The sequence below is a fragment of the Odocoileus virginianus genome, chromosome 23, assembly GCF_023699985.2.
Source record: "Odocoileus virginianus isolate 20LAN1187 ecotype Illinois chromosome 23, Ovbor_1.2, whole genome shotgun sequence".
In the NCBI taxonomy this organism is placed as follows: Eukaryota; Metazoa; Chordata; class Mammalia; order Artiodactyla; family Cervidae; genus Odocoileus; species Odocoileus virginianus.
In genome coordinates this window covers 7,762,003-7,787,282 of record NC_069696.1, presented here as the reverse complement: position 1 = coordinate 7,787,282, position 25,280 = coordinate 7,762,003, and the positions used below count along the sequence as shown (strand labels likewise).

The window sequence follows — 25,280 nt, the reverse complement described above, 5'->3', positions numbered from 1 at the left end:
AGCGGGGGTAGGGGGTGGCTAGGCCTGGATCTGCACAGAGGCCACCTGAGGCAGCATCCAGACCCTGCAGCCAGACGGCAGGGCCTTACCACTTCCCTGGGCCTCAGCTTCCTCACCAGTGAAATGGAGCGATGATATGGCCACATCATGGGGCAGTGGTGAGGGGTCTACGTATCTGAAGTGCCTGCAACAGGAGGTGTGTGTGTGAGACAACAGCTGGTGAGGGGCACGTGGGGAACATCTGTCACGGGAGAAGGGAGACCACTGAAGCCTCTGAGGTGGAAGCGGGGACTCCAGGGTGGCTCTGGGGATGAGGAGAGGGGCTGGATGCAGAGACCTACAAACATCCCACAGAAAGGGCTCTGTGGCGCTGAGAACAGGTGTTCCCAAAGCAAGGCACCCCCCAAGGTGCCCCAGCCCTAACCCTAACTGCCCCTGGACATGACCAGGGGGCCACTGAACCAGGGGTGTCCCGTCTCCTGCAACCCCTGCTTTGGGTCTGTCACCCTTGGCAGCAACAGGCCTCATCCCCTGCCTTGCCCACCTCTGTCCCCACACTGTTCTCTTAAGTCAGGTGGGCCTGCGCTCCCCACACCAAGCCTGGGGCCCAGACAGACAGATAGACATTCAGCAAGTGTTTGGGGCAAGCCAGAGGGAAAAGCTTTGGCCACTACTTTGGCCACTACTTTGGCCACTACTTTGGCCACCTGATGCAAAGAGCCGACTCATTGGGAAAGACCCCGATGCTGGGAAACACTGAGGGCAGGAGAAGGGGGCGGCAGAGGATGAGATGGTTTGATGGTATCACTGACTCCAGGGACATGAGTTTGAGTAAGCTCCAGGAGATAGTGAAGGACAGGGAAGCCTGGCATGCTGCAGTCTGTGGGGTCACAAAGAGTCAGACACGACTGAGCGACTGAACAAAAGAGGGAGGCGCACTAGGGTGGAATTTCAGGCACAAGGATCTGGCTGCGTCCGTTCACTTCAGCAGGGCCACGCAGCCGTGGGGGTGGAGGGGCGCAGGGACAGGGTGGAGGGAAGGCCCCCGGGGGATGTGAGAGGGCCTTGGGAGATGTAAGGGCCACCATCAGGCCCCTGGTGCTTCTGCCTGCCCTGGGGTGGGTGGAGAGAGCAGACTGGCTCCTGGAAATGGAGCCAGGGGTGCAGCAGGGAGCCAGGTTGGGGGAGGAGGTCCTCATAGAGCTCAGTCCAGGGGAGGGACAGAGGACAAATGAGAAAAACAACCAACGGAGGATGCCAGGTGTCGGGGAGGGCCTCCCAAGGAGAGGACCCTTCAGCGGAGACCCAAGGTCGAGAAGGAGCCACCACGCAGACTGGGGACAGCAGCCCAGGCCCTGGGCCAAGGGCACAGAAGCCGGTGTGTTGGGAGCCCCAGTGCAGCGGCAGCAAAGCAGGGGCCCCAAGCCTGGGGAGGGGTGCGGGGCCTCGAGGGGTGGCACAGACCTTCCCCACACTCTGGGGGCAGCTAGGGCAGAAGCCTGGGCACCCATCTTGGTCAGCACCCTCTTGGATCAGCAATCCCAAGGCATGTGCAAAACTTTCAGTCTAAAATAGAACCAGAGGAGGACTTCGTGGGCTTAAGTGGTTAAGACTCCATGCTCCCAAGGCAGGGGTCATGGGTTCGATCCCTGGTCGGGGAACTAAGATCCCGCATGCCACACGGCCAAAACTATATAAATAAAAATAGAACCAGAGGATATACAAAGTGGAGTTTCTCACACATATACCCTCAGGGGGACCAAACTTAAGGATTAGGAGACCTGACTTCCTATAAATGCTGGATTTATATAAAACTGATAGTGTTGATCAGAGGTAGCCTCCCATCAACCTTGGAAAGTTCTGCCAGAAGCCACCAGCTGGGAGGAAGAGGAGCCCCGTACACCACCTCTGCGACTCCTTACTCAGGATTTCCAGGACGAAGCCTAGGCTGCCGCATTGAGCCTTACCTGGGGAGGGGCCTCCAGCAGGAGTCCGTGGGCCTGAGTCTGTGGGTCACGGTCCTCCCTGCCTCTGGCACGTGGCTGGACCAGCCACCAGAGCCCCATACCCAGGACAGCTGCACCCTCCCAAAGCCCCTTGACTGGCAGCTTCCCTCCCCGTCCCCTGTAACAATGTGAGTCCTCCCACCCCACCCTGGGATGCTCTGCAAGGTTGACCTGCGTTGACTTCAAACTGCACTTCAGGGACTTCCCTGGTGGTCCAGTGGCTAAGACGCTGCACTTCCTAATGCAGGGGACCAGGGTTCGATCCCTGGTCAGGGAACTAGATCCCACATGTCGCAACTAAGAGTTTGCATGCCACAACTAAAGATCTCTCGTGCCACAGCTAAGACCCAGCACAGCCAAATAATAAATAAAAATTAAAAAAAAAAACACACACACACATTTCACAAAACTTAGAGTTTCCTGAGAAAGGCTGAGGGAGCCCCAGGGCCCTTTCCCAGCACCTCATCCAACTCCAATGGAACAGATCACCCTGAACAGGGTCCCATGTTACAGTCTCCAGTAGCCTAAAGGGGGTCTGGTGCTCCAAAAAGTTGGGGAACCTCTGAGGCCAGGCCTGGACTTCAGGAGCTCTGGGGGCCTGAAACCTCTCAGAGGACCTGACTCTTCCTGCCCCCAGCCCACACCCTCTCTTCAGTTTTTATCCCCACCTTCCCCATTATCTTCTCCCTGGTCCTACTGGCCCGGAACTCAGACAGTGAGGGTACCACACAATTGCACCCCTACTCGGGGGTTTCTGTTTGCTTGCTGTTTGCCAGTTGGGCCTGACCACATGGCCTGGGGACCCCCGGGCTCCTATGCCCACAGCCATCGCCACCAGCCTGTTGCCAATATGGGCAGAAGAAGCGGGCCCACCCGAGGCCTATCCCAGAGCCACCCTCTGGCAGGGACACTAAGTACTTTTGCTCCAATTGGATCCTGTCATTAGCCGCCAGCGCCATCACAGGTGAAAAAAGAGGTTCAGGGTCGGAGTGCCCAGCCTGACCCCCCCTCTAAGTGGCGGCAGAGTGTCCGACCTGGACTCTGGGGCTTTCCGCTCCCCGCCACCCTCCCCTGCCTTGCTCTCTTGCCTGGTCCCTCCCTGGAGCCCCCAGGCCCACCCTCCCCTCCCCTGACCCGGTACCTGCCCCGGACCCCAGGGTGGGAAGCCACAGGGGAGGCAGCGTCCCGTCCCAGCGGCTGCAAGGCGCTGCCTGACCCAGTGCCCAGCGCCCACGGCCGGACGGCAGCTGCTTCCTCCCTGAGGGCGGTCCCCACCCCGCAGGCCGCGCAGGCCGCAGGAAGGTAGGTGGCTACATGATGAGCCACCTCGGCCTGGCCTGGCGCCAGTTCTGCCCTTCACAGGGGGTGACTTCCTGGCTCCACCTCCTCCCACTTGTCCGGGCCTCAGTCTCCTCATCCACTGAGGTACAAACAGATAACAGGGCGGCAGGGCAGGGCGAGGCAGCCCCACCCTGACGGAGCCGCTCCCCAGAGCCAGGGGCCGAGGAGGTGGAGGACCTGGGTTTTCCGTCTCGCAGGTGAGGGGCCTACTGGTACCCTGCGCTCGGGAAACTGCAAGCCCAGCTCCTCTGGGGGCCTGCTCCTGCTCCCTCTCTGGGTGGAAGGTCACTGTGAACCCTACCCTGATTTCCAAGACTGACTCAACGGACATGGGTCTGAGTAAACTCCGGGAGTTGGTGATGGACAGGGAGGTCTGGCGTGCTGCAGTTCATGGGGTCGCAGAGAGTCGGACACGACCGAGCGACTGAACTGATACTGCCCTGACTCGCCGAGGGTGCCCGCGGATCAGAAATCAGCGTGCTACTCTACTGCCTGGCTCCATGTCCAAGTCCATCGCGGGCCAGGGCCTTAGTTCTCTGTGTTAGGAACGGCCCTCTCCAGGGTCCTCCAGAGAGGGTCAAGACATGAAGCTGGCCCTGGCGCCAGAGAAGCGTGTCCAGCAGAACTGCCAGCATTGGTGCTGCTGGAGGTGGGATGCGTTAGAAGTCTTTAAATACTCTTTCCACACCCCTGGGACTCCCTTCTCCCCCCCCACCCCACGCACCCCCCAGCTTAGTCTTTATCTCTCAGCGTGGGTCGGGGGGGCTTCAAGCCCCGACTGCTCAGAAGCCCCCATCTGCCTGAGGGAACCATCCTGTCGTTTTGTCTGTCTGCCCCACAGCCCAACCCAGTCGGGTGGCTGAAGACTCGAGTGAGGAGAGTTGAGAGGACATTCCCACATGGGGCCGGCCCAAGGGCTCTCTCTGCAGAGAAAGACGGGCTGGGAGAGGCGGGGTGCCTTGCAGTGCTGGAACAGGGGAGGAAGGTGAGAGGAGGCCAGGGTCCAGCCAGGGTGGGGCCAAGGCAGCAGGGAGGGGAGCTCAGGCCTGCAATAATGACTCAGGCGGACTATTAATCATTAATAGAGCTTCTGACTGAAGGATGGAGAAGAACCCAGCTCCTTCCAGTATAGGACAGGAACACGCTGCCCAGCTTTCATGGAATGTGGACAGAAGCCCGCCTCATGCAGGCCTATCGTTCATGTCTTTATCAGTTCAGGTCAGTCGCTCATTCCTGTCTGACTCTTTGCAACCCCATGGACTGTAGCACGCCAGGCCTCCCTGTCCATCACTCCAAGAGTTTGCGCACATCTTTATGGAGCCCACCAAAGCCAGTGGGGAGGAGACTCCCCCAGTGACCCCTGCATCTCGGGCCCGCAGCTCTTGGCCCACCTCCCAGCCGCTTGTCCTTCCAGACCCATATGACCCGCCCTGACCCGCGAGAGGGTGGCCAGAGCAGACGGCCCTACCCCGCCTCAGTGTCCACATCTGTGGAACAGAAATCAGGTTCACAGCGAGGAGAAACAAAGCCTGTCAGGCCAGGGCTGAGCACCTTCTGCCTCTATGAGAGCGGGAACTCATTTCCAGGCCCAGCGCGGTAGGAGATGCCCCCAGCCCGATGTCTCAGGAGGCGGGGCAGGGCACTGTGATTCGGGCAGCAGCTGCCCGGAATCCAGAATCCAGAGGCACTCTTCTCAAATCTGGCCCCCGTGCCTTCGAACGCCTGTGCGATCCTGGGCAGGTCACATAATATCCCTGAACCTCAGAGTCCCTCATCTGCAATGTGGGACCACCCCAGCCCCTCACCCCAGGAGGATTAAACAGGATAACACCCAAAGAGAGAAACCAGTCCGTGGAGCTTCCAGGATGGGGTCAATGCCCGCTCTCCACATGCCCTCTGTGTGCCTGGATGGCCTGGCAGGGATGCTGGTAGGCCAGTTGGCACTTCCCTCCAAAAGGCCCCCCTCCTTGTCCTCCTCACTGGTCTCCCTCTTGCTTATATCTTTTTTCGTCTTGAAAATTTTTTTTTTTTTGGCCACCTTCGGGCAAGTAGGATCTTACTTTCCCAGCCAGGGATTGAACCCATGCCCCCTGCAGTGAAAGCGCAGAGTCCTAACCACTGGACTGGCAGGGAAGTCCCCTCTCTTGAAATTCTCAATTTGTGAACAAAGGGCCCTACGTTTTCCTTTGGCATTGAGCCCCACCAGTTCTGTCACTGCAAAGGCCCCAGTGGCCACATCCCCCTGCTCTGAATGCTCATTGCACTCAGAATAAAATCCCAACTCCTTTCTGTACCCACAGGTCCTGGCCATCTGGTCCCTGCATCTTTGCTGACCTCACGTCCCTCATCCATGTGACTCCGGCCACAGTCCCTGCCTCCCATCCCTTCTGCATCCCAGGCTCACCTGTCTCAGGGTCCTCGCCCTGACTGTTCCCTCCACCCAGAATGCCCTTCCCTCGGATCTCCACATGCCGGCTGCTGCTCAGAGGGGCCTTCCTGACCAACCAGCTAAAGCAGTGGTCCCCTCCCGGTCATGGGCTCCACACACTCCTCACTGCGGAAGTGATCTGTCTCCTTGTTTATGTGTTAGTGGTCTGTCTCCCCCACCCACACCCTGCTCGCTTGGAATGTCAACAACAGGAGAGCAGGGTCACCGTGGGCCACAGTCGCCAGTCCCTGCTGCTCCCCACTCCCTAAGGGAAAGCCCAGGCCCGGAGCAGGAGCTCCACAAACAGCTGCTGAGTGAGGACCGGAACCCGGATGAGAAGTGATGCTAGACTCCCCGGTGGCAAGTATCAATCCAGCTTGGAGGTGCCTGGGGCGCCCGGCCCACCGGTGCACACCCTCGCTTAGCAGGATGCTCTCCGCTTGCCCCCTCCCTGCCCCCAGCCCTGCTGAGATCAGCGCCATCCTTCCCAGGCAGGCAGCCCCGGCAGTGCCAGCCCCTCCCGCTCAGGCTCGCCCATCCTCCAGGGACAATGTACAAAGGGCCACTTCAGTTCCGAGCCTCAGCTCCATCTCCAGCCCAGAAGGCCTGAGTGGGGGAGGGGAGGGGAGGGGAGGGGAGGGCCCAGGGCCCGCCCCACCCCTTCTCTGTCCTCACGTGCTTTCTCTTGTACAGGCTGGGTGGGCAAGAGAGTCAAGCTGCAGCTGGAGGAACTTTGTCCCAGGCGTTGCACCCTGGGAGGTTGGGGTGGGAGAGTGCCTGTGCTGGGGGGCGGGGGGGGGGTAAGAGGGTGCCCATGCCCAGGGTGGTGGGGGTGCTCAGGCACAGGACGCAGGCAGAGGTTGGTCCCTGTGTTCCTAGGCAGTGGGAGTGGAATGTTTCCCATGGGCATCTCCCCCGTGCACGGGCCGGGGGGGGTAGGGTGCACCTTGCACGCGGGAGACCCGAGCACCGGCTGGGCTGAGGGACACAGACAGGCAGACCCCACGGGATCTGGGACGGGCTGCAGGGAGGGCAGGGACCTGGGCTTTACAGTCAGTTCCCATCATGCCTGCTGGCCACCCTCAGCCGCAAGACAGGGCGCAAAGAACTGACTCCAATGGTTGTTCTAACAACCTGAGCCGACGACCCGTGACCTGAGCCTGGCACCGAGGACTGGGACAACCGTGGCCGTTACCAACTTGCCTCCTTCTGCGCCCCGTTGGTGATGTGAGCTGCCACCCAGGAGCCCATGCCAGGACCCCAGGAGCCGCCCTAAAGCCTCCCCCTCGCTGACCCTACACACCGGTCACCACGGCGGGTCTGTTCCGTGCCCTGAAACCTCTCGAGCCCCAGCCTCACCCTGTGCCCCGTCTCCTGCTGGCGGTGCCACTGCCAGTGCTCACCCGGACAGCAGCTGCGGTCTTCCTGGGGGGCTCTCAGCCAGGTGCCCTGGAGCCAGGCAGGAGCCACATCTGACGCCGCCCCTCCCAGCCTGGCCCTCAGGATAAAGTCCAGATCTCTCAGGAGGCTCCAGGGTGCTGTGTGATTCTACAGCCCCGGCCCCACGCCGGACTCGGGAGGGGTCAGCTGAACTGGCCTTGACTCCCTCCAGGCCTCTGACCTAGCCTGTGGACAGAGCCGAGCCATCTCAACCCTGGCCTGGCCCCCCAATACCCCGGGGCCCCCAGCTCCAGCCGGGAGCCTGACTCAGAGGCTTGGAGAATGAATGAATCCACACACTGCACTTTTCAGTCAGTGCCGCTGGGCTCTCGGGTCTGGTCGGGGGCTTGGAGAGGTGGCTGCAGCTCCTAGCTCTGTCTTCCGTGTGACCTTGCGCTCAGGACGCCCCAGTGAAGGGGCTCCTCTACGTGCATCCTCGGGGTCCCTTCCAAGGGGCTGGTGGTAAAGGGAGACACAGTTCTGAGACTCCATCCTCGAATGCTCTGAGCAGCGTGACGCCTGATGTCCGTGAGGAGGGACGGGAAGGTGGGAAGTGAAGCAACCACTTCGAGCAGGTTACGATCCTTCCCACCATGGCTCACCACTCTGTGCTCAGTGCCCAATCCAGGCCTGGCACACAGTAGTAGGTGCTCAAGCGGCTGCTGCTGAGGGAGGAAATGGGTTTGAGCCCTGGCTCTCCCACCCCCAGCTCTGCGACCCCAAGCAAAACTCCCACTCTCTCCAGGCTTGTCTGCTGCGGTGTGAAAGGGAAGCTGGTAACGCTGCAGGCTCCCCGGAGGGTTTGGGGGCTGCACCTGGCCCGGGGCGGCAACTCCTGCCACCGGGGAACCTGAGCACCATAATTAACCTCCTGCTGGGTGCAGTCCTGAGCAGGTACACAGCTGTTTGGCTCTGGGGCTCTGGGCACCTGGTGAGCCTCCAGGAGGCTAAACAATGAGCCTTTTCTCTTTTCCCTCCCTGATTTTTCTCTGTCCTACCCGGCCGGCCTGCGAGGGGCTACAGCATGCCTGGGTCAGGACCTGACTGTCCCCACCAGGCACTCTCCATAAGCCGCCACCACTGGAGGGCATATCACACAGGGCTACCAGCACTGGGCCCCCGCTCCTTAATTTCAGGGGTGCTACCAATCTGTTCTTGCCCAATAATGACTTAGTTCTTCCTGCCCACTGGATCCACGGATCATTCTGGAACAGGCTGGTGCTCAGATTTCCCGCCTACCACGGGGCAGGAGACAGGGAATGAAATAGTAGGGACAGAACCGTCACCACAGGTGAGGTCATCCCAGGGGCCAGGTAGCTGGGGTCCTGGCCTCGGCAATTCCGCTAACCTCTGGGGAGACCCTGAGCACCAAGAGCAGCATCCCCTTCCCAGGTGGTGCGCTTCATCCTAGCTCATCTTCACAAGCCCACTTCACAGACAGGGAAACCGGGGCTTAGAGAGTGGACGTGCCTCATCCAAGGAGGCTGTAGGAAGGGACTGGCTCAGCGGAGACCACATGCATGCCCATTGCTGCTCCCCAAGATAAGGGCCTCCCCATCCTCTCTGGACCTCAGTTTCCCACTGACCCCTGGGGGCACAGACATGACCTTCCAGCTTGACCCATATCAGCATTCCACATTCCAACAGGCCAAATTCTAGGTTTGCTGCTCCATGTTCCCTCTCCAAGTTCCATCTTCTAGTTTCCCTGGTCTGAATTGGGGGAGGGGGTTCCTACTTTCTGGTTGCTGTGTTCTGGGTTCTAGTTCCAAGGCTTGCCTCTCATAGAAAGTTCTGTAGCTGGAGAGACTGCCCGGGTGGTACAGTGGATAAGAATCCACCTGCCAACGCAGGGGACATGGGTTCAATCCCCGGTCCGGGAAGATTCCACAGGCTGCGGAGCAACCAAGCCCGTGCAGCACAACTACTGAGTCCGAGTGCTGCAACTGCTGAAGCCAGCGCGCCCAGAGGCCATGCTCCACGGCAACACAGGCCACCACAGTGGGAAGCCCATGCACCCCAACTAGAGAAAACCCTTGCAGCAACGAAGACCCGGTACAGCCAAGAATAAATAAATCATTTTTTAAAAAAGAAAGTTCTGCAGCCCAGGTTCTCCAGCCAACACACTCCCTCTTCAGGGCACTGTGCCCTCCTCCTAGCACCAGCGGCAGCACTCACAGCCCAGGGCTCCGTGGCCCAGCAAGGAGGGCCCGCTCGGGCTCCCAGGGCCATGGCAGGATCGCAGAGCCGACCCACAGCCCTGGCAGGAATGCCCCTCCCCATCCCTCTCCTTGTCACCCCAGGATGCCGTCCTGACCATCCCCATGCCTACTGGCCTCCATTCCCCACCAGCCCACTCTATAATGGCCCCACGAGACAGGCACTTCCCAAGGGCAGAGACCTTGGGTCACTCAGCTTCTGGGTCATAGCCCGGCACCTCCTTGTGGGCACTGAATAAACGCTTGCTGAATGAATTAGCTAGGCATGCTGGGGACTGACAGGATTACACACAGGCACAGCCTAAGGGACATGCATTCGTATGATGGAGGTGCTCCTGCTGTGTGCGTGCACAGGTAATTCACCAAAAAAAAAAAAAAAAGCACAAAAACACAGACATGATCACACCCTGCCCTGGAATGTAGCCCAGCCCCCGGCACAGAGAAGACACTTGGTGATCAAGTGCTAAATGAATGAACAACTGCTTTGTACCAAGGACAGAGTCAGGGGCCGTGGTGCAGACAGAGATCGAGTCCCCACTGGGAATTGGGGCTCAGCTGTCATTGGGAAGACCATGACCACAGACGGAGAACTTGACTATGACTCAGAAGGACTGCCAGAAATGCACTTAGAGACAGGGTCAGTCAGGGGACAGTCAATCCCCTGGGCACAGGGGTTGGGGGGACAGTAATGTCAGCAGCCCTGGGGTCGCCTCTGGTTGGAAGGGGCAGGGGTGGCTTCCTAGGTGAATGCCAACACCTGGGTGGAGTGGGCTGGCTTTCCGGGTGAAGAGTCCAGCACAGTAACGGCCCCGAGGCAGGAATGTGGGGTGTGCAGGGGAAGAGGTGCAGAGGCTGGACTGGGGCCACAGGAAGGAGGTCAGACGTGTGAACGGAATCCTCGGGGTGTGGCATCCCAGTACCCCTTGGCCTGGACTCTCACTGACCCAGTCTCCAGGAATGAGACGGACGGACGCTGTGTGCCCCCAGCGCACCTGTTCTGGGGGACGTCCCTGGGGCCGGGCAACTCCTACCCTGAGACCCCACAGCCAGCCTCCCTGGAGGCTACTCACGAGCAGGGACCCCAGAATCCAACAAATGGGGAGCTGGCTGTTCTCACAGCCCCTTTTCTTATCTCTCTTAGAACCTAACTTCATCTTCCTGGTTCTAAAGGTTTCTCATACATTCTGGGGAATCTGGACATCACAGCGAAAGAGACAGAATGATACCACTCACCAACCTGCCACTCCTGGGCTAACACTGTCGCCTAAGTTCTTGTAGAATTTTTTCCTGAGCACCTTTTTGCTGGAATGAACTATTGGCATGGATTTCCCGCCAGTTTGGGGGCAACAGGCATTTTTCCTAGGGAGCTTTGTCTCCATGCCGGAGGACCAGAGGGCAGGCCTGAGCCCTGGGGAATCTGCTCTCCTCGCCTCCTGTTCCTTCACCCCCTCACCAGGACCCCACTGAGAAACACTCCAGCGTGGGAAAGGAATGGGGGCGGGCCGCAAACCCACAGTCCTGGGCGCTCCTCCTACAGACCACAAAGCTCTGGGTCAGTGCCAAGCGCCCCGGGACTCAACATCCCCTCTGTGAAATGGGCGGCCTCAGTCTGGCCCCCTCTCTAGGCTGAGGTGACCGTCACCTGGCTGGACTGAGCTTCACAGTTGCTTCCAGGAGCCATGCCAGGAGGCCCCTTGATCTTTCCTGTAACCCCCTCCCTTTGCCACCTGGACACAAGAACAGCAGAGCAAGACCCACGGCTGGCCCTGGTGACCTCAACACCAGTCCCCCGACCCAGTCCTCTCTGTTCCACTCCACTAGCATCCCCCCTCCACCAGGCCCTCAACAGACCTCCCTGCACAAGGGTCTCCTGCCATGAACACAGACAGACAGGAATCTGGGGTAGTAGGAATGCCGCATGGCTTTCTGGAGGAATCTTATAGGATGGATGAATCAGGAGAGGAAAGGCACTTGGAGACAGAGGGACAGCACCGTACAGGCCAGAGGGGGAGTTGGCCCCGGGGCTGCTAGCCTGGGTCGGGGTGGGGCAGCTGATGCAGCGCCCCTGAGATGCTGAAACGAAATCACGCCAGAAAGCAGCAGCATCTCCTTGCCATTCGTGCCATAAACATGAGTTACGACACATGCACAGTCCCAGGTGATGGTCGGGAAGGCACCTTCTCCATCATTCACCTAAACTGGCTAATCTGCCTGGTTTCCGGAAGTGGCCCTCACCCTCCACTCTCAGAATTACCATTCAGCAGATACTTAAATACTTCTCAAGTGCCTCCTCGTGTGAGGCACGGTGCCAGCCCCCCAGAGAGTGCCTGTGTGCCCAGCCCAGGAGCCAGTGCCCCCACTTAATGGGTAGCTCCCCACCTGGTCCTTCTTCCCCAGTCACCTCGATTCAGCCAGACCGTGTGCCAGGCCCCCAGTACAAGAGGAGGGCGGCCATGAGGGGCTTGTCTAAAGTGCTAAGTGTGGACTCTGGGGGGGTCCATACAGGTCCCAGCCCGGGACCTGTTCCCTGGAGGAGGTGGCGGCAGCAGGTGCTGAGATAAAAGCAATGGGCTTGGGAAGGGAGGGGCGGGAGGGGTGGGACAGGGTGGTTGTTGCAGAGCTGGGGGTGGGGGCAGAGAGACCGCAGGAAGCAGCTGAGTCACCAAGGCTGAAGGGGTCTCCTGAGGCAGCATGGAATTCACGGGGCCAAGCTGTGGTTCCTGAAGTCCACAGGCCTCAGAATCCCCAGGGGATGCAAAATTATAGATTTCCAGCCCTCCCTCCCAGGGTGGGGAGCCTGGAAAATCCATACTATCCCCCTGGTGCCCAGGCAAGGCTGAGCGGGCCCTCCTGAGGCAGGGTCCCAGGCCTATGAGCAGAAAGCAGGCAGCCCCTGGGCCCCCAAGAGGGTGGCCTGGAGGGCGGGGTGGGGTGAGGCGGCAGTCCAAGGCGTCCGAGCCGCATAGAGCAGTCATCTCTGGGTGATGGAAGGGCCTGGACAGGCAGCCCCATCCTACAGGCTGGGGACCTACAGGCTGGATATGATGGATCCCAGCCCTGCCACTTCCCGGCCCTGGGTCCCCAGCCCCTTCGAATTGCCAAATGGGATAATAATAGTACCTACCTTGTGGGAAGTTAGGAGGTGTCTCTGAGATAATGCAGACAAAGTGCTTTGGCCCAGCGCCCAGCACGTAGTAAGTGCTCGATAAAGAGCTGCAAATTATTATGACTGGAAAGTCCTCCATCTCGGGTCTCTGGCATCCAGAATCTCAGAGACGGCCTCTGGCCACCCTCCCTAGCTCAGACCTCAGACCGCCTGGCCTGCTCCTTCTGGGAAATTCCTGGCCTGCCTAGAGGGGTAGCCAGAGGCCGGGCCCTCAGGAGACCCCAGCATCAGCACAGACTCCTACCTTCTGTCCTGGCCTTCACCCCGTACCCCACCCCACCCCACCCCCGGGATTCCCACTTCAGTGGGAACCAAAGTCTTAGCCAAATAAGCTCTAAACTCATAAGACAATAGAGTAACTAGGTGTGTGAATGATTCCTATTGTTCCGATTTTATTTTTATAGAATAGATGAAAATAAGTAAGCCAACAGGGGAATTTCAGCAATGCAAGGAAAAGTGTTCCCTGTTAACTTTCTGGATTACGAGCAAGGCCGTGGGCCCCTTGTCAGTCCACTCTAGACCATGCGAGAGTGGTCCACTACCCTTCCACCCCCTCAGGCCTGCTTCCAGCCCTTGGGAAGTTCTCACCCCTTCCTGAAGCCTCTTTCCCCTTCTGGGAGATGGGGACAAGCAAGGTCCTTGTGACCGTTCTGCTGCAAGTGAGGCTGTCCACTGGAGGTTCAGTGTCCTTGATCAGGGATGGAGACGGAGGAGGAATAGGTGGAAGGAAGAGGAAGGATGCTCCCTTGGGCTGATAATCACACATTCATTCATTCACTCACTCATTCACTCCTTATTTGTGCTCCTGTAGGTCCATGGAGCTCACTGTCTGTCAGGATCACACAATAACAAACATGCTGGCATCACGTGGAGGCTTCTGGTGAGTAACAGAGCGCCGGGGGACAGAAGGAGGAACAGACATTCAGGTAGTGAGAACAGCATAAGCAAAGGAATAGAATCTGAGGTTTGGGGCCTGTGTGGACCACATCTCAGAGCCCTATTGGGCTAAAGCATGGGGCAGCCGGGCCATTCTATGCCAAGGCCCAGGCCCAGGTCAAGGGGGGCCCCTGGGAGGAGAAGGGGTCAGAGAGGAGAGAGGCAGGGCCAGAGGTGTGGAGGGAAGGAGGATACCCACCATTCCCTCTGCCCTCCTCCCTGTGGATGCTTATTCAGGGTAATCTCTCACCCCACTCTCAGCCTATCCAGTGCCCTCCAACAAGCCCCCTGCAGTTACAATATCACATGGCCGCTCCTCAAGTCTATCTGACCAACAGCTCCTGGGGACTTTCCTCCTTGTTCTACTGTTATTTATTAAGCACCTACCGAACGCCTGGGTGCTGTACCAGCTCCCACTGTGAGACTGTTAAACTGTTGGCAGCTCGAAATCAATCCTGCTGGGAAGATTTCCACTACGGAAACTGGCCACCACTGCTGATTGGCGAGCCAGCAGACCACTGCCCCCTGCCCAAGCAATGGGTATAGAGAGGCAGGACCCAGCCCACAGGGATTCACAGACAGAGGGGAAGACTACAGGAAAGTGGACCACACATCTACTGTGGCAGGCTGGGCGAACAGGGAGACTCATTCTAGAAGGGGGGCAGCGAAAGCCCACTGGAAACTGAACAAAGCTCTTCAAATAGCGATAGTGTGGGTCTTCCCCATTTTAGAGATACGGAAACTGAGGCACAGAGATGCAGAGTCTACTGTCACGTGGTAAGAAATGACAGGATCAGAATTGGAACCTGGGCCACTGGATCTAGAATCTTTGCTCTTTCTGCACTTGACTGCCTCATGGCACAGTTATTGAGACTGTTCCCTACCTGCAAGCTGCCAGCACAGAGCTAGGCAGACCGTGGATATCTGTGCCCAAGTGTCCAGGGGTACCTGCTGCCCAATTTGATTTGAATCTCTGGCGGGCACGGCCTGTGTCCTCTCCACCGGGCTGCCCAGCAAAGTGCCCCTCGCAGGAGGATATCATGCTTGCTGGCCAGAATATCTGAAGAAACTTCTGGAAGGGAGCCCTGTTCCCATGTGGTAGACTAGAGATCTGGCTGGGAAGGGGTGCACCATGCGCCGGCCTGGGGAACAAAAATTGGCCTTGGGGAGCAGAGCAGAGTCCCCTGACTGACACGGCTAGGGGCCAGAAGGTGGTGGGTGTCTACACAGGCAAGAGGAGGCTGTCCGTGCAGACTACCCCGCCCGGGTCACTCTTCACTGCTACTTTTGTCTCCTCCGAGAAGGAAGACAGTGACACTCAGCTCCCCCAAGCCTCAGCTTCCTCCTGGTCACAGCCAGCCCTCACAGAATCCTCACCATCAAGTGGACATGGCCTGCCAGCTGGAATCAGTGTCCCTGTTTCACAGGTAAAAATACCCATGGAGCTGCCAGCCATTTCCTAGGTGTGTCTCAGGTGCTGGGTGTACCTGTTCGTGTAGACGCAGCATCTCATGCAGTCCTCACCACAACTGAGTGAAGGAATCTCCCCATTTGTCAGACATGGAAACTGAGGTTCAGAAGGCTGTCTGGCCGAGGTGGTCCGGCTATCTCAGTGAAAGTGATCAGCAATGTGGGTCAAGTGACCCTGAGCACATTAAGGGCGCTGGGCAGACCCACAGAAGGGGGTCAGCTGGGCCGGCCGGTGCCATCCCAGCCGGTCTCCTTGCTGTCCTCACGCCAGCTCCCTGGGGTGGCCCACCACCTCGCCTCCACCTGGCCTTCCTTTCCTCCAGCTTCGGCTCCCCTCTCTTCAGTGGCTTCTCATGTTGGCTCCCAACAGGGCTTTGGCTGTCCCCCACCTCCAGCTCTCAGCACACTCAGCACATCTTGGAGCCTTGCCTTATCCATCCCTCCGCCCAGAATACCCTTCCCACTATCTCTCCCAAGCAAACCCTTCCAGCTTCCTTTTATGTCTTCCAGCAAGTTCCCTCTCCCCCAAGGGGAGAGGGGGCTGAGGGCCCCTTTTCAAACTTTCCCAGGACCCTGTGTCTATCTCTTCAGCTGGCAGAAACACTGATAACCCTGCAGAATGGCCAGCTCCTCCTGGTGGGGCATTGGGGGAAGTGGGGTGGGGTGGGGGGAGGAACTTGTCTTGCTCTTCCTTCCATCCCCAGGCTTGGCCCATTGCCTGGATTTTTAGTAACTGCCCTGGAGGTGACACAAGTCTTCCCCATCGAGGCAGATCTGGGCTGGTGGCCCAGGAGTGGAGTGCTATGTGGACCCAGAGAGAGCCCAGGCTGGGGGACCAGAGAGAGAGCTCATTGGGGCAGTGGTCCTGCCCACTTCTAGGAAGTCTCCTGGAGCCTAAAGAGAGTCACCCAACCTCAGGTCACCAGGGCTGGCTGAGACCCATCTCTGCCTCTCTGGCACCCTAGCTCAGGCACCGCCCCCCCCCCCCCACCCCAGTACAACCCAGGTGCAGTCCCCTCCCCACCCTGGTTCCAGAACTCACTATTTGCAGATATTTATAGCACCCTCCCCCAGCCAGATTCCCTCCCCCGCCCTGGGCATGCGGTGGAAAGAGCGGGAGCCCCCCCACCAGAAAGGGTTGGGGTTCTTTCTCCACCTCCCTCGGTCTGATCCCGGCCTCCGCATCTGCCCAGCACCCCGACAGCGCCAGGGCCTCGGCCGCTGCCGTGCCGCAGCCCAGGGTCGGGGGGCAGGGGAAGGCGGGAGCCGAGGCCTCCCACTCCCAGCCTCGCGGCGCGCGGGAGGTTTGCCGGGGGCGCGGTGCACAAAGCCTAACTCAAACCCGGAGCCTCGGGGACGCACCCTGCCCAGGCCGAGGGTAGGGGTAGGGGGGGTCGAGGGAATGAGGCTTTGCCCTCCCCCGCCACAGAAAGCTCAGCTGAGCAGCCGGGTTGGGGGAGGGGGTGCCAGAGCTGAGTAGCCGCCCCAGCATCCGCCCCCCATCTCGGCCCCCACCCAGACCTCCCAGCCTAGTGCTCCCGCCTCCGCCCCCAAAGGTCACGCTCGGGGAGGGGGGCTGTGGGAGCTGTGACGGGGGCGGGGGGCGCAGCGAGCGCGGAGGAGGAGACGCAGGGCCGGGAGAGCCGGGATGCGGGGGGCTGCAACGCGGGCCCCCAGGACGCCAGGGTCAACTCACCCATCGCCCGCCGGGTCTCAGCAGCGGCGGCAGCAGCAGCGGCGGCGGCGGCTCCGCGGCCCCCGGGGCCCCCGGCGGGGAGATGCTGGCGTCCGCCGCAACCTCTCGCCCCATCCCGGGCTCCGGCGGCGGCGACTGCGGCGGGCGCCCGGCATCGCAGGCAGCGCGGCCCCGGCCCGGCCCCGATCCCCGCCCCGCCGCCCCCGCCCCCACCTCCAACCCGTCCCACGGGCTCGGTGCGGCCGCCTGTCTGCACCCGGGGGCCGCGGCGGGGACCCTGCGAGCGGACCCCGGCTGGGGAGGGCCCCACTGGAGGCAGGCGGGGGATGCAGAAGCGAGGCCCGAGCGCTGCGCGCAGAGGTGCAGCTCCCGCCCGGCTCCGGCGGCTCCGGCCCCCGCCCCGCCCCCACCGGCGCCCCCTTCCCTCAGCCGCCAGCCCGGCTCCGCTCGCCGCGCGGGGCCGGGGACGCCTAGGACCGCAGTCTCCGGCCGCCGCTGCTCTGCGCCTCCCGCGTGTGCGATCAAATGTGTGTGTGTATGTGTGTGTGTGTGTGTGTGTGTGTGTGTGTGTGCGCGCGCGCACGCGCGCGCCCGGGCGCGCGCGACCCTGCCTGTGACCGTGCGTGCGCCGACCCACGGCCCGGTGCGTCCTGTGCGGGTGTGTGTGTGTATGAGATGAGAAGCGGAGCGGGTCAGAGTGTGTGCGTGTCTAGCATGTGCATACGTCTGCGTGTCCGATTCTGTTGCGCGTGTATGCATGTGTCTGTTTTGCCGTATACATAGCTCTGGGTGACCTGCGGCGTGTACCCGAGTCTGTTCCTGTGTGTACATGGGCGTGGATCTCAGCCACTGTGCCTGCGTGTACCTGGATCGTGTTTGTGTGCCCACATCCGTGACCATGCAGAGAGGCCTCTAGGTCTTCTGTTCTGTGTGTGCCTGGTCCTGGGTGGCTGCGATGATGTGTACACGCAGCTGTGACCGTGTGCAAAGGGTCTGGTATTGTGGTGCGTGTATCGCTGAGGGCCTGTGACCGCTTCTACACGTCTGTGTGTTTGTGAAGATCGCCGATGTACACTGGACTGTGGACCTTGGGCCTTGGCCCGCCTGTATCCTTCTGACCCCCTCCATCCAGGCATATGACCAATGCAACTGTGTGCTTCCTCTATTCCAGGCCTGGCCCACTGACTCCCGGTGAAGACCTTTGCTCCCCACCCCCATCCCGTCCCCCTCAGCGGGCACTCAAAGCCCAACGGTCCTGCCCACCTCCTGCGTCTCCTCTCCTGCTGCACAACCAGCAGCGGTTCTCCAAGCGCCCACCATCTCACACCTTGCCTCCTCTTGCTTTTGTACGGGGCTTGAGGTGGCCTCCACGTGCTTCCCGCCATTCCAGGGCCGTGGCTTCCGGCTTCCGCTCACGTGAGCCCCTGTAGCAATCACTTCCGCCTATGTGTGTAAGCGGGTCCGGGTATGCGGCAGCATTGCTGTGGACCCGCGGCCAAGGCACCGGGAGGCTAGGCGCCCACAAGGTTCTCGAGAGCAGCCCCAAGGGCCTTCGGAGCCCTCTCCTGCGGGTCTTCCTGGTTCAGGTGCTGCTCACCCACCTTTGTCTGTCCTTGCTAAGCAGCCAGAGTCCGCCTTCTCCAACATTTATTTGAGCGGGACACACTCCTCCCTGAACACCTCATGGCTCCCGCTTGCTCTCAGGCAGAAAAGGAGGCCTTCGTGACCTAGACTGTCTGCTGTTCACCTCTGCCGGTTAGTTCCCTGTAAGCCCCAAATGAGCAAACTATTGTCTGTAAGGGCGATATAGTAAATATTTTAGGCTTTGTTGCTCACAAGGTCTCTGCCTCAACTACTCTACTCTGCCACTGTGGCTTAAAATCAACCACAGATATTGTGTACAGGAATGAGTATACGGCTGTGTTCTAAGAAAACTTTATTTAGGGACACTCAAGGTAAACCATTATTCTTTTGATTTTTTCCCCCAACCACTTGGAAATGTAAAAACCATTCCTAGCTGGCACTAGTCTTAAAAAAAAAAAAAAAAAAGAACTTTAGTCGATCAGTCTTGTCTAACTCTTCTTGCCCGGTGAACTGTAACCAGGCTCCTCTGTCCTTCGGATTTCCCAGGCAAGAATAGTGGAGTGGGTCACCATGCCCTCCTCCAGGGGCTCTTCCTGACCCAGAGATCAAACGCAAGTCTCCTATGTCTCCTGCATTGCAGGCAGATTCTTTACCCGCTGAGCCGTCAGGGAAGCCATACTATGCCTTATGTATTATCTCCATGACTCACCTGCTTGAGTTACTCTATCACTACCCACCCCCCCCTCCACCCTCTCAACTATTCTACCCTGAAAATATGCCTTGAGACTTTTCTGTTGGTTCATTGGCTAAGACTGCTTTCCCAACGCAGGGGACCAAGGTTCAATTCCAGGTCAGGGAACTAGATTCCACATTTCACAAATGAGTTCTCATGCTGCAACTAAAGATCCCACATGCTGCAACTAAGACCAGGCGCAGTCAAATAAATAAATAAAGTACATTGCAACAAGTGACAACTAAGTAATGTTAAAAAAAAAAAAAAGTCAGCCTCTGCTTCTCCCCAACCTGCCTTGCTAGCACACTCTCCGCCCTTGTCGCTCCACCCCTACAGAACCCTCACTACTGCTTACACACACTCACCTCCACCTTGCCGCGGCCATCACTCCATTTCTGCCTGGGGATTCCTGCCATGTGGAAAGGACCCTCTCAGAGACACTTTTCCTTGCCCGGCCATGTTCCCCAGGAGAATCTTCTCCCACGGCCTCCTGCAGCACTGTGGACATCCCTCAGCCCAAGAGAGAAGCTCTGTTGCAGGTCTGGCTCCCCCAGTGAACTTATCCAGAAACCTGGATGCTGGCCCAGCACCAAGCTGGGCACAAAATATCACATCCCTCACTTTCCACAGCTCCCAGCAAAGGGGAGGAGGTGAAGTGACATGCCCCGGGCTCAAGTTCAGGTTTATGGGGCTTTCTCAGTCTTCGCTCTCTTTGCCAGGATGCTCCTGGTGGGTGGCCCATGGCCTTCATCTGTCACCTAATGTGTGCTCTTTCTGCCTCTGACAAGAGCTGGCACCCCACAAGACCACGAGCCCAACAATTCCAAATCAAGGCCTGAGCCACAAATATGCCTTTTGTCCTTTGAAATCGTTTAATTGATTTGGGTGGGTAGAGAATAATTTCACACATGCAAATCTGAAAATTATTGAAGGGTGGCCAGTGGAAAGGAAGCTTCCTAGCCCCAGCCCAGGCCTCCCAAATCCCGTCTATGTAAGGATTTTACCCTTGTGACACTTTTTATTTTGATGCAGCTCATTTGATGTGAAGCCATTTTGCTGTGACCTAAAAACTAATTCATCACACTTGTAGCTTGACTCCTTTTTGGTTTTTTTTTAACGATGTGCAAAATAGATGTGATCATCTATCATTGAGCCCATAGGCCCTCCCTGTGAGGCCGAGTGAGAGATAAGGGTGTGGGCAGGTCACTGCGTGGTGGTAACTGGGTTCAGGAACCAGAGACATCTGGCTTCAGTCTGAGTTTTTGTGTCAGTGACTTAAACCTCAGTTTCCTCATCTGTAAAATGGGAATAAGGAAGTTTCCTTCATAAGGCCACTCAGAGGGGCTTCCCTGATGTCTCAGTGGTAAAGAATCCGCCTGCCAATGCAGGAGACACAGGTTCAATCCCTGGTGCAGGAAGATTCCCACATGCCGTGGGGCAGCTAAGCTCATGCACCACAACTATTGAGCCTGTGCTCTAGAGCCTCGGAGCCACAACTACCAAAGCATGATCCGAAACAAGAGATGCCACCACAGTGAGAAGCCCGCACAACCAAGAGTAGCCCCTGCTTGCCGCAATTAGAGAAAGCCCACATGCAGCAACTAACCCAAGCACAACCAAAAATAAATAAAAAAGATTTATGCATGCTGCAATGAATATCAAAGATCCCACACGCTGCAACTAAGACCTAGTGCAGCCAAATAAATAAAAGAGACCTGGGTTCTAATCAGCTCCTCTACCTGTTATACTCATGTCACTGCACAAAGCCTCCATTTCCTCATCCAGAAAATGGGAATGATCGCTGCCCAGTCAGCAGCGAGAGTTCCATCCTCTCCCTCCCCCTTGCTCACTTCCTGGCCCATCTCCATGCCATCAAAGGCGGCGTGGGGAGGCAGAGGCTTGGTAAGTGCTCTTCCCTCCCCACCCCTCCCCTGGGGCCAGGCCACCTGACAAGGAGGCTGTGGGAGCCTGGAGCTGAGAGAGGTCCGGATACAAGATTATCCACCCCAAGACAGGTGTCCCCTTACAGATCTGCTGTCCCCTTTCACCTGGGGCCTGTTTGGTTCTGGGAACAATTGCTAGGTCTGTTATCCCTTTTGGCAGCTGCTGCCTGACTGGTGGAAGCTATACTCCCTGCCTCCTTCACTTGGCCCTGGGTCTCCAGGTGAGGAGTCCCCTAAGCCGTAATGAGGGCCAAACACCTGCCCTGCCAAGGCTCCTCAGGGGCCTGGAGCCTGGTGATGCCATAGGCAGTGTGAGCTGGCTCAAAGCTATGGCTTAGGGAATTCCCTGGCTGTCCGGTGGTTGGGACTGATCCTTCAAGCCTCACAGTGGTGCAGCCAAAGAAAAAAGCTTCAGCTTATTCATCTGTGTAATGGGCATGAGGTGGCCGCCTGAGAGCATGTGGGTTAGCAGCAGCAGCAGGATGTCATTCGCCTTCCTTCCTCATCACCTGCCACATGAAGTCACCAGACTGGCTCTCTTACCCTCCCCTACATGCACTCCATTCATTCATTCATTACCAAGCCCACCCCCCAAGCACACAGCAAGCAGCTCTCTGAAATGCTTGCAGTTTCTCCAGCCTTCCTTGTCTCTGCGCTTTGGCATATAATAGTCCTGCCCAGAGAGCCTTTCTGAAAAAACTCCTACTCATCCTTCGAGACCCAACCCACGTAACCCTTAACCCTGAAAGCCACTCTGGTTCCCAGAGGCCTTGCTCATGCCTGATTTAGAGAGTTTCCACCCCAAGGCCTCTGGTGCTACCAGACTCTGCCTGCAATGCCCTCCCCAGCCTCATCTCTAAGTATTTATTCCACCCATCCAGTCCTCCAGGGTGAGGTTACAAATACCTCCTCTCCATGGAATCTTCTCTGACTTCCCCTTCCTGAAGTTCACCTTCATGCCTGCTACAGGTGTCCGGGCCCTCTTAGGACCCTCAGCGCTTCTTGTCTGACATTCTGACCTCCCTGACTGACCTCCTGGTGAGCTCTTAGGGCATAAAAATGAGATGGGTCACCCTGCTCAGTACAGGGGGACAGAGAGCCCCACGGCTGGGAGTCTAGTCTTGTCTGGGCCAAATGCTGCTGGTCAGACCCTCTCTGCCTGGGTGACTTTGGTAAGTCCCCTTTCTCTCTGCAAACCTGTTTCCCTACTTGTCAAGCGGAGGGGATAGATTAGACAGGAGTCCATTACCTGGGAGGTCAGGGGGTCCAGGAATCTCCTAAAGTTTCCTGTGGCGTGGTGTGTGTTTGTGAGTGTGCACATATGTGGGCAAACATGGGTATGGGTATACTTGCACATGGATGTGATTTTGTGCTTGTGCGTGTGAATGTGTATGAGCATGTGTGGCGTGTGGACATGTGCATGCACGCCTGTGTGCTTTTGTGGGAGCAGGCCCGTGGCTGTTATTGGGTCCTCAAAGGATTGGGGACCAGCTGAGGGACTCCTGGGGTCCTCTGGCCTTTCAGAGGCCCCTGCCCCAACTCTCCCATGCTCCTCCCACAGCAGAGGGTCCTGTGGGCTCCCCAGTTGCCCTCTCACCCCTCCATGGCTCTCACCCTAATACTTTTTTGTTTTAAAAAGCCATTGTTGCTTTATTTATTTATTTTTAGCTGCTCCCAGGTCCCCAACCAGGGATCAACCCTGTGCATCCCCGAAGTGAAAGCGCAGAATCTAAACCACGAGACCATCAAGGAAGTCCTTCACTGGCATGCTTGCCATAGCTGTGCCCCTGGTGCGTCTGCTGAAGCCCTATAGAGCGGTCAGTATGTTTCTAGAAAGCAACAAGGCAGACCCACTGCTCAAATCCTGCTGTGGCTCCATCTCACCCTGCGCCCTTCAGGAGCCACACGGGCCGCCTGGGCTGGCCTGCTGCCCCCCAGCCCTCGCCCCGTCCCCCTGCGCGCTCCCTGAGCTCACCTGCCCCCTTGGGGCGGGCTGTTCTCTCCTCCGGAGTTCTCTCCTCCGGATGCTCTTCCCCAGGTACCACGTGGCTCCTCCTCCTCCGAGTCTCAGTGCAAACTCAGGGCCTCCCCAAGCACCCTGTTTGTTTAGGTGCAGGCTTCCTGATCACTCTGCCTTCTCTTCTTTCTTCTTAGAACTTTTCACCTTCAACACACTAGGTAATTTCCTGTGTCTTGTCCTCTTGCTTGTCTCCCTGACTAGACATAACCCTTAGCAGGGCAGTGATGTTTGTCCTGACCCCACTGTTGTTTCTTCAGTACCCACAAGCCTGGCACATAACAGCTGCTTGGTAATCTCTGTTCATAGGAAGGAAGCCTCCCTTCCACCCCCCACCATGTGTGTTTGAGGGTCACCCCTCAAGTTTCCCAGGTGGCGCCGTTGGTAAAGAACCTGTCTGCAAAGCAGGAGACACAAGAGATGTGGGTTTGATCCCTGGGTGGGGAAGATTCCCTGGGGAGGAAATGACAACCCACTCCAGTATTCTTGCCTGGAAAATCCCATGGACAGAAGAGTCCGGCGGGCTACAGTCCATGGGGTCAGAGAAGAGTAGGACGTGACTGAGCATGCACACATGGGTCATCTCCAAGTGTCTTTTGTGTGGGGCTTGAAGACTGCTGGGAGCCGAGAGAGAAGTGCCAGCCTTCCGGGTAAGGGAAGACCTTCGGACTGAAAGAATCACCCCACTGGGGCCAAGGCTGCTTGCTGTGTGGTTGTAAACCGACATGATCCAGCAGCCCAGTCACGTCTTGTGCCATGAACCGCACACTTAGCTGAATCCTGGCAACCTCTCCTAGAAACTCAGGAGCCCATTCCCTCTCCACCATCACGTTTGCCTTCACTGGAGGCCTCCAAGCCTCGCACACTGCATACCCCAGTGAGAAAACTGATTGACAGAGTGCCCCCCTCCCCTGACAGCTAAGGGCAGATCCAGGACTCAAGCTCAGAGCCAGGGCTCCAGTGACCAGGGGCTAGGTCCCTCCCCGAGTCCTCTCATCCTCACAGCTGACCCCATCCAGAGAGCACATGGGGCAGGGGGAGGGCAAGGTTACACCTGTTCATAGATTGAGCACCTACTATACGTCAGGCCCTGGGCTAGAGCAGTCAGACTCATCCCTGCCCCCAGGAGAAGCTGGGCCAGTGGGGTGCCAAGGACCAGACGGAAACACAGCAGGAGACAGACGCAGGCCCTGGGGGCTGGGAAGGTTAGAGGCAGCATCTCAGCCAGGCCTCGAAGGCTGGGGCAGATTTGGAGATGAGCCTCCAGGACAAGGATGGACAGGGAAGGGACTAGTTACAGCCAGAAAGTGTGCAGGGGACCCGCGGGGAGAGAGTCAGCCCAAGGGTCTCCACAAGCTCCAAAGACACCAGAGATGCTGAACACTGGGCTAAGTCACTGGCTGAGCTAGTGACACCCTCTGTGGCATATGGCAGCCCAGGAGGGTGGCCTGCTGGAGTGAGGCCCTGGGCTGGGTCATATCAGTGGTCCTACCTCTACACAACCACACCTGCGTGCCTCTGCCTGGCACATGCAGGGAGCACGGCATGTCTACCAGGAGGTTCCCCACCCTAGTGCCGCTTACACATACACACTCAGCCTTGGACCCAGAGACCCACGGACCACACCCCTTGTACACTCACAGAGGACACATGCCCTGAAACCCTCAAAACCCTACTGGGCACTCCCCACAAACTCACATGACAACATTCCTTCCAGCCTCAGCTGGGAGGGCAGGACCAGGCTGGGCCCACCTGGAGCCCCCTCCAGCCTGCAGCTGCTGCTCCCATCCACGCCCCCAGCACCTACCCTGGCAAAGGTGCCTCGAAACTCCAGAGGTGGGGGCACCAGCCCACCTTGCTGACTCACGGCCTGTCCACCCGACGGCAGCTTCCGCTCCTGGAGCCCATCAGCAAGATCCCAGTCTCACAGCTGCTGGGCTACCACCTGGCCCACACCCCCTCCGTCACCTCTCCCCAACCTGGAAGGCGACCTCTGGACGTCCAGACTGTTTTCCCTGTCTGAACCTATACGCCCCGAGCCCACAGGTGGTCCTTGCGGGGTCTCAGAGGTCCTTTGGGTCAGCAGGTTCTCTGGTCCTTTTGATGACCAAAAATGTAAATAATGTGGGTGCTGTGGGGAGCCCGGGCTGTCCAGCTGGAGCTGGGCTGCTGGGTGGGAGTGGAAGAAGAGAAAAATTCACCCAGAAATATGTCTGTGGGTTGGCCACAGAAAAGGCCCCGGGCGGGGCTGGCGCTCCACCTGGGGACCTGAGCCAGCACCGGGGCTCAGCTGCTGACCTTGAG

General features: G+C 58.4%; 1 protein-coding gene across 4 annotated transcripts in view; it reads right to left on the bottom strand.

The window, feature by feature from the left end:
- MGAT3 (beta-1,4-mannosyl-glycoprotein 4-beta-N-acetylglucosaminyltransferase) overlaps nt 1-24,805 on the bottom strand; it is a 38,325-nt gene extending 13,520 nt beyond the window's left edge. Inside the window, exon 1 of one of the 4 annotated variants that reach the window (XM_020881817.2) lies at nt 24,784-24,805. Coding sequence is in view for 1 of the 4 variants with exons in the window: in XM_070453356.1 (XP_070309457.1) it covers nt 19,382-19,401 (20 nt within the window). In the remaining 3 variants the exon portion in view is untranslated. Of the gene's footprint in view, nt 1-1,464; nt 1,489-16,699; nt 17,430-19,381; nt 19,485-24,783 lie in introns of those variants that run through there. The other 3 variants (XM_070453356.1, XM_070453358.1, XM_070453357.1) reach the window with 3 other exon arrangements.
- Nucleotides 24,806-25,280: the final 475 nt, after the last annotated feature.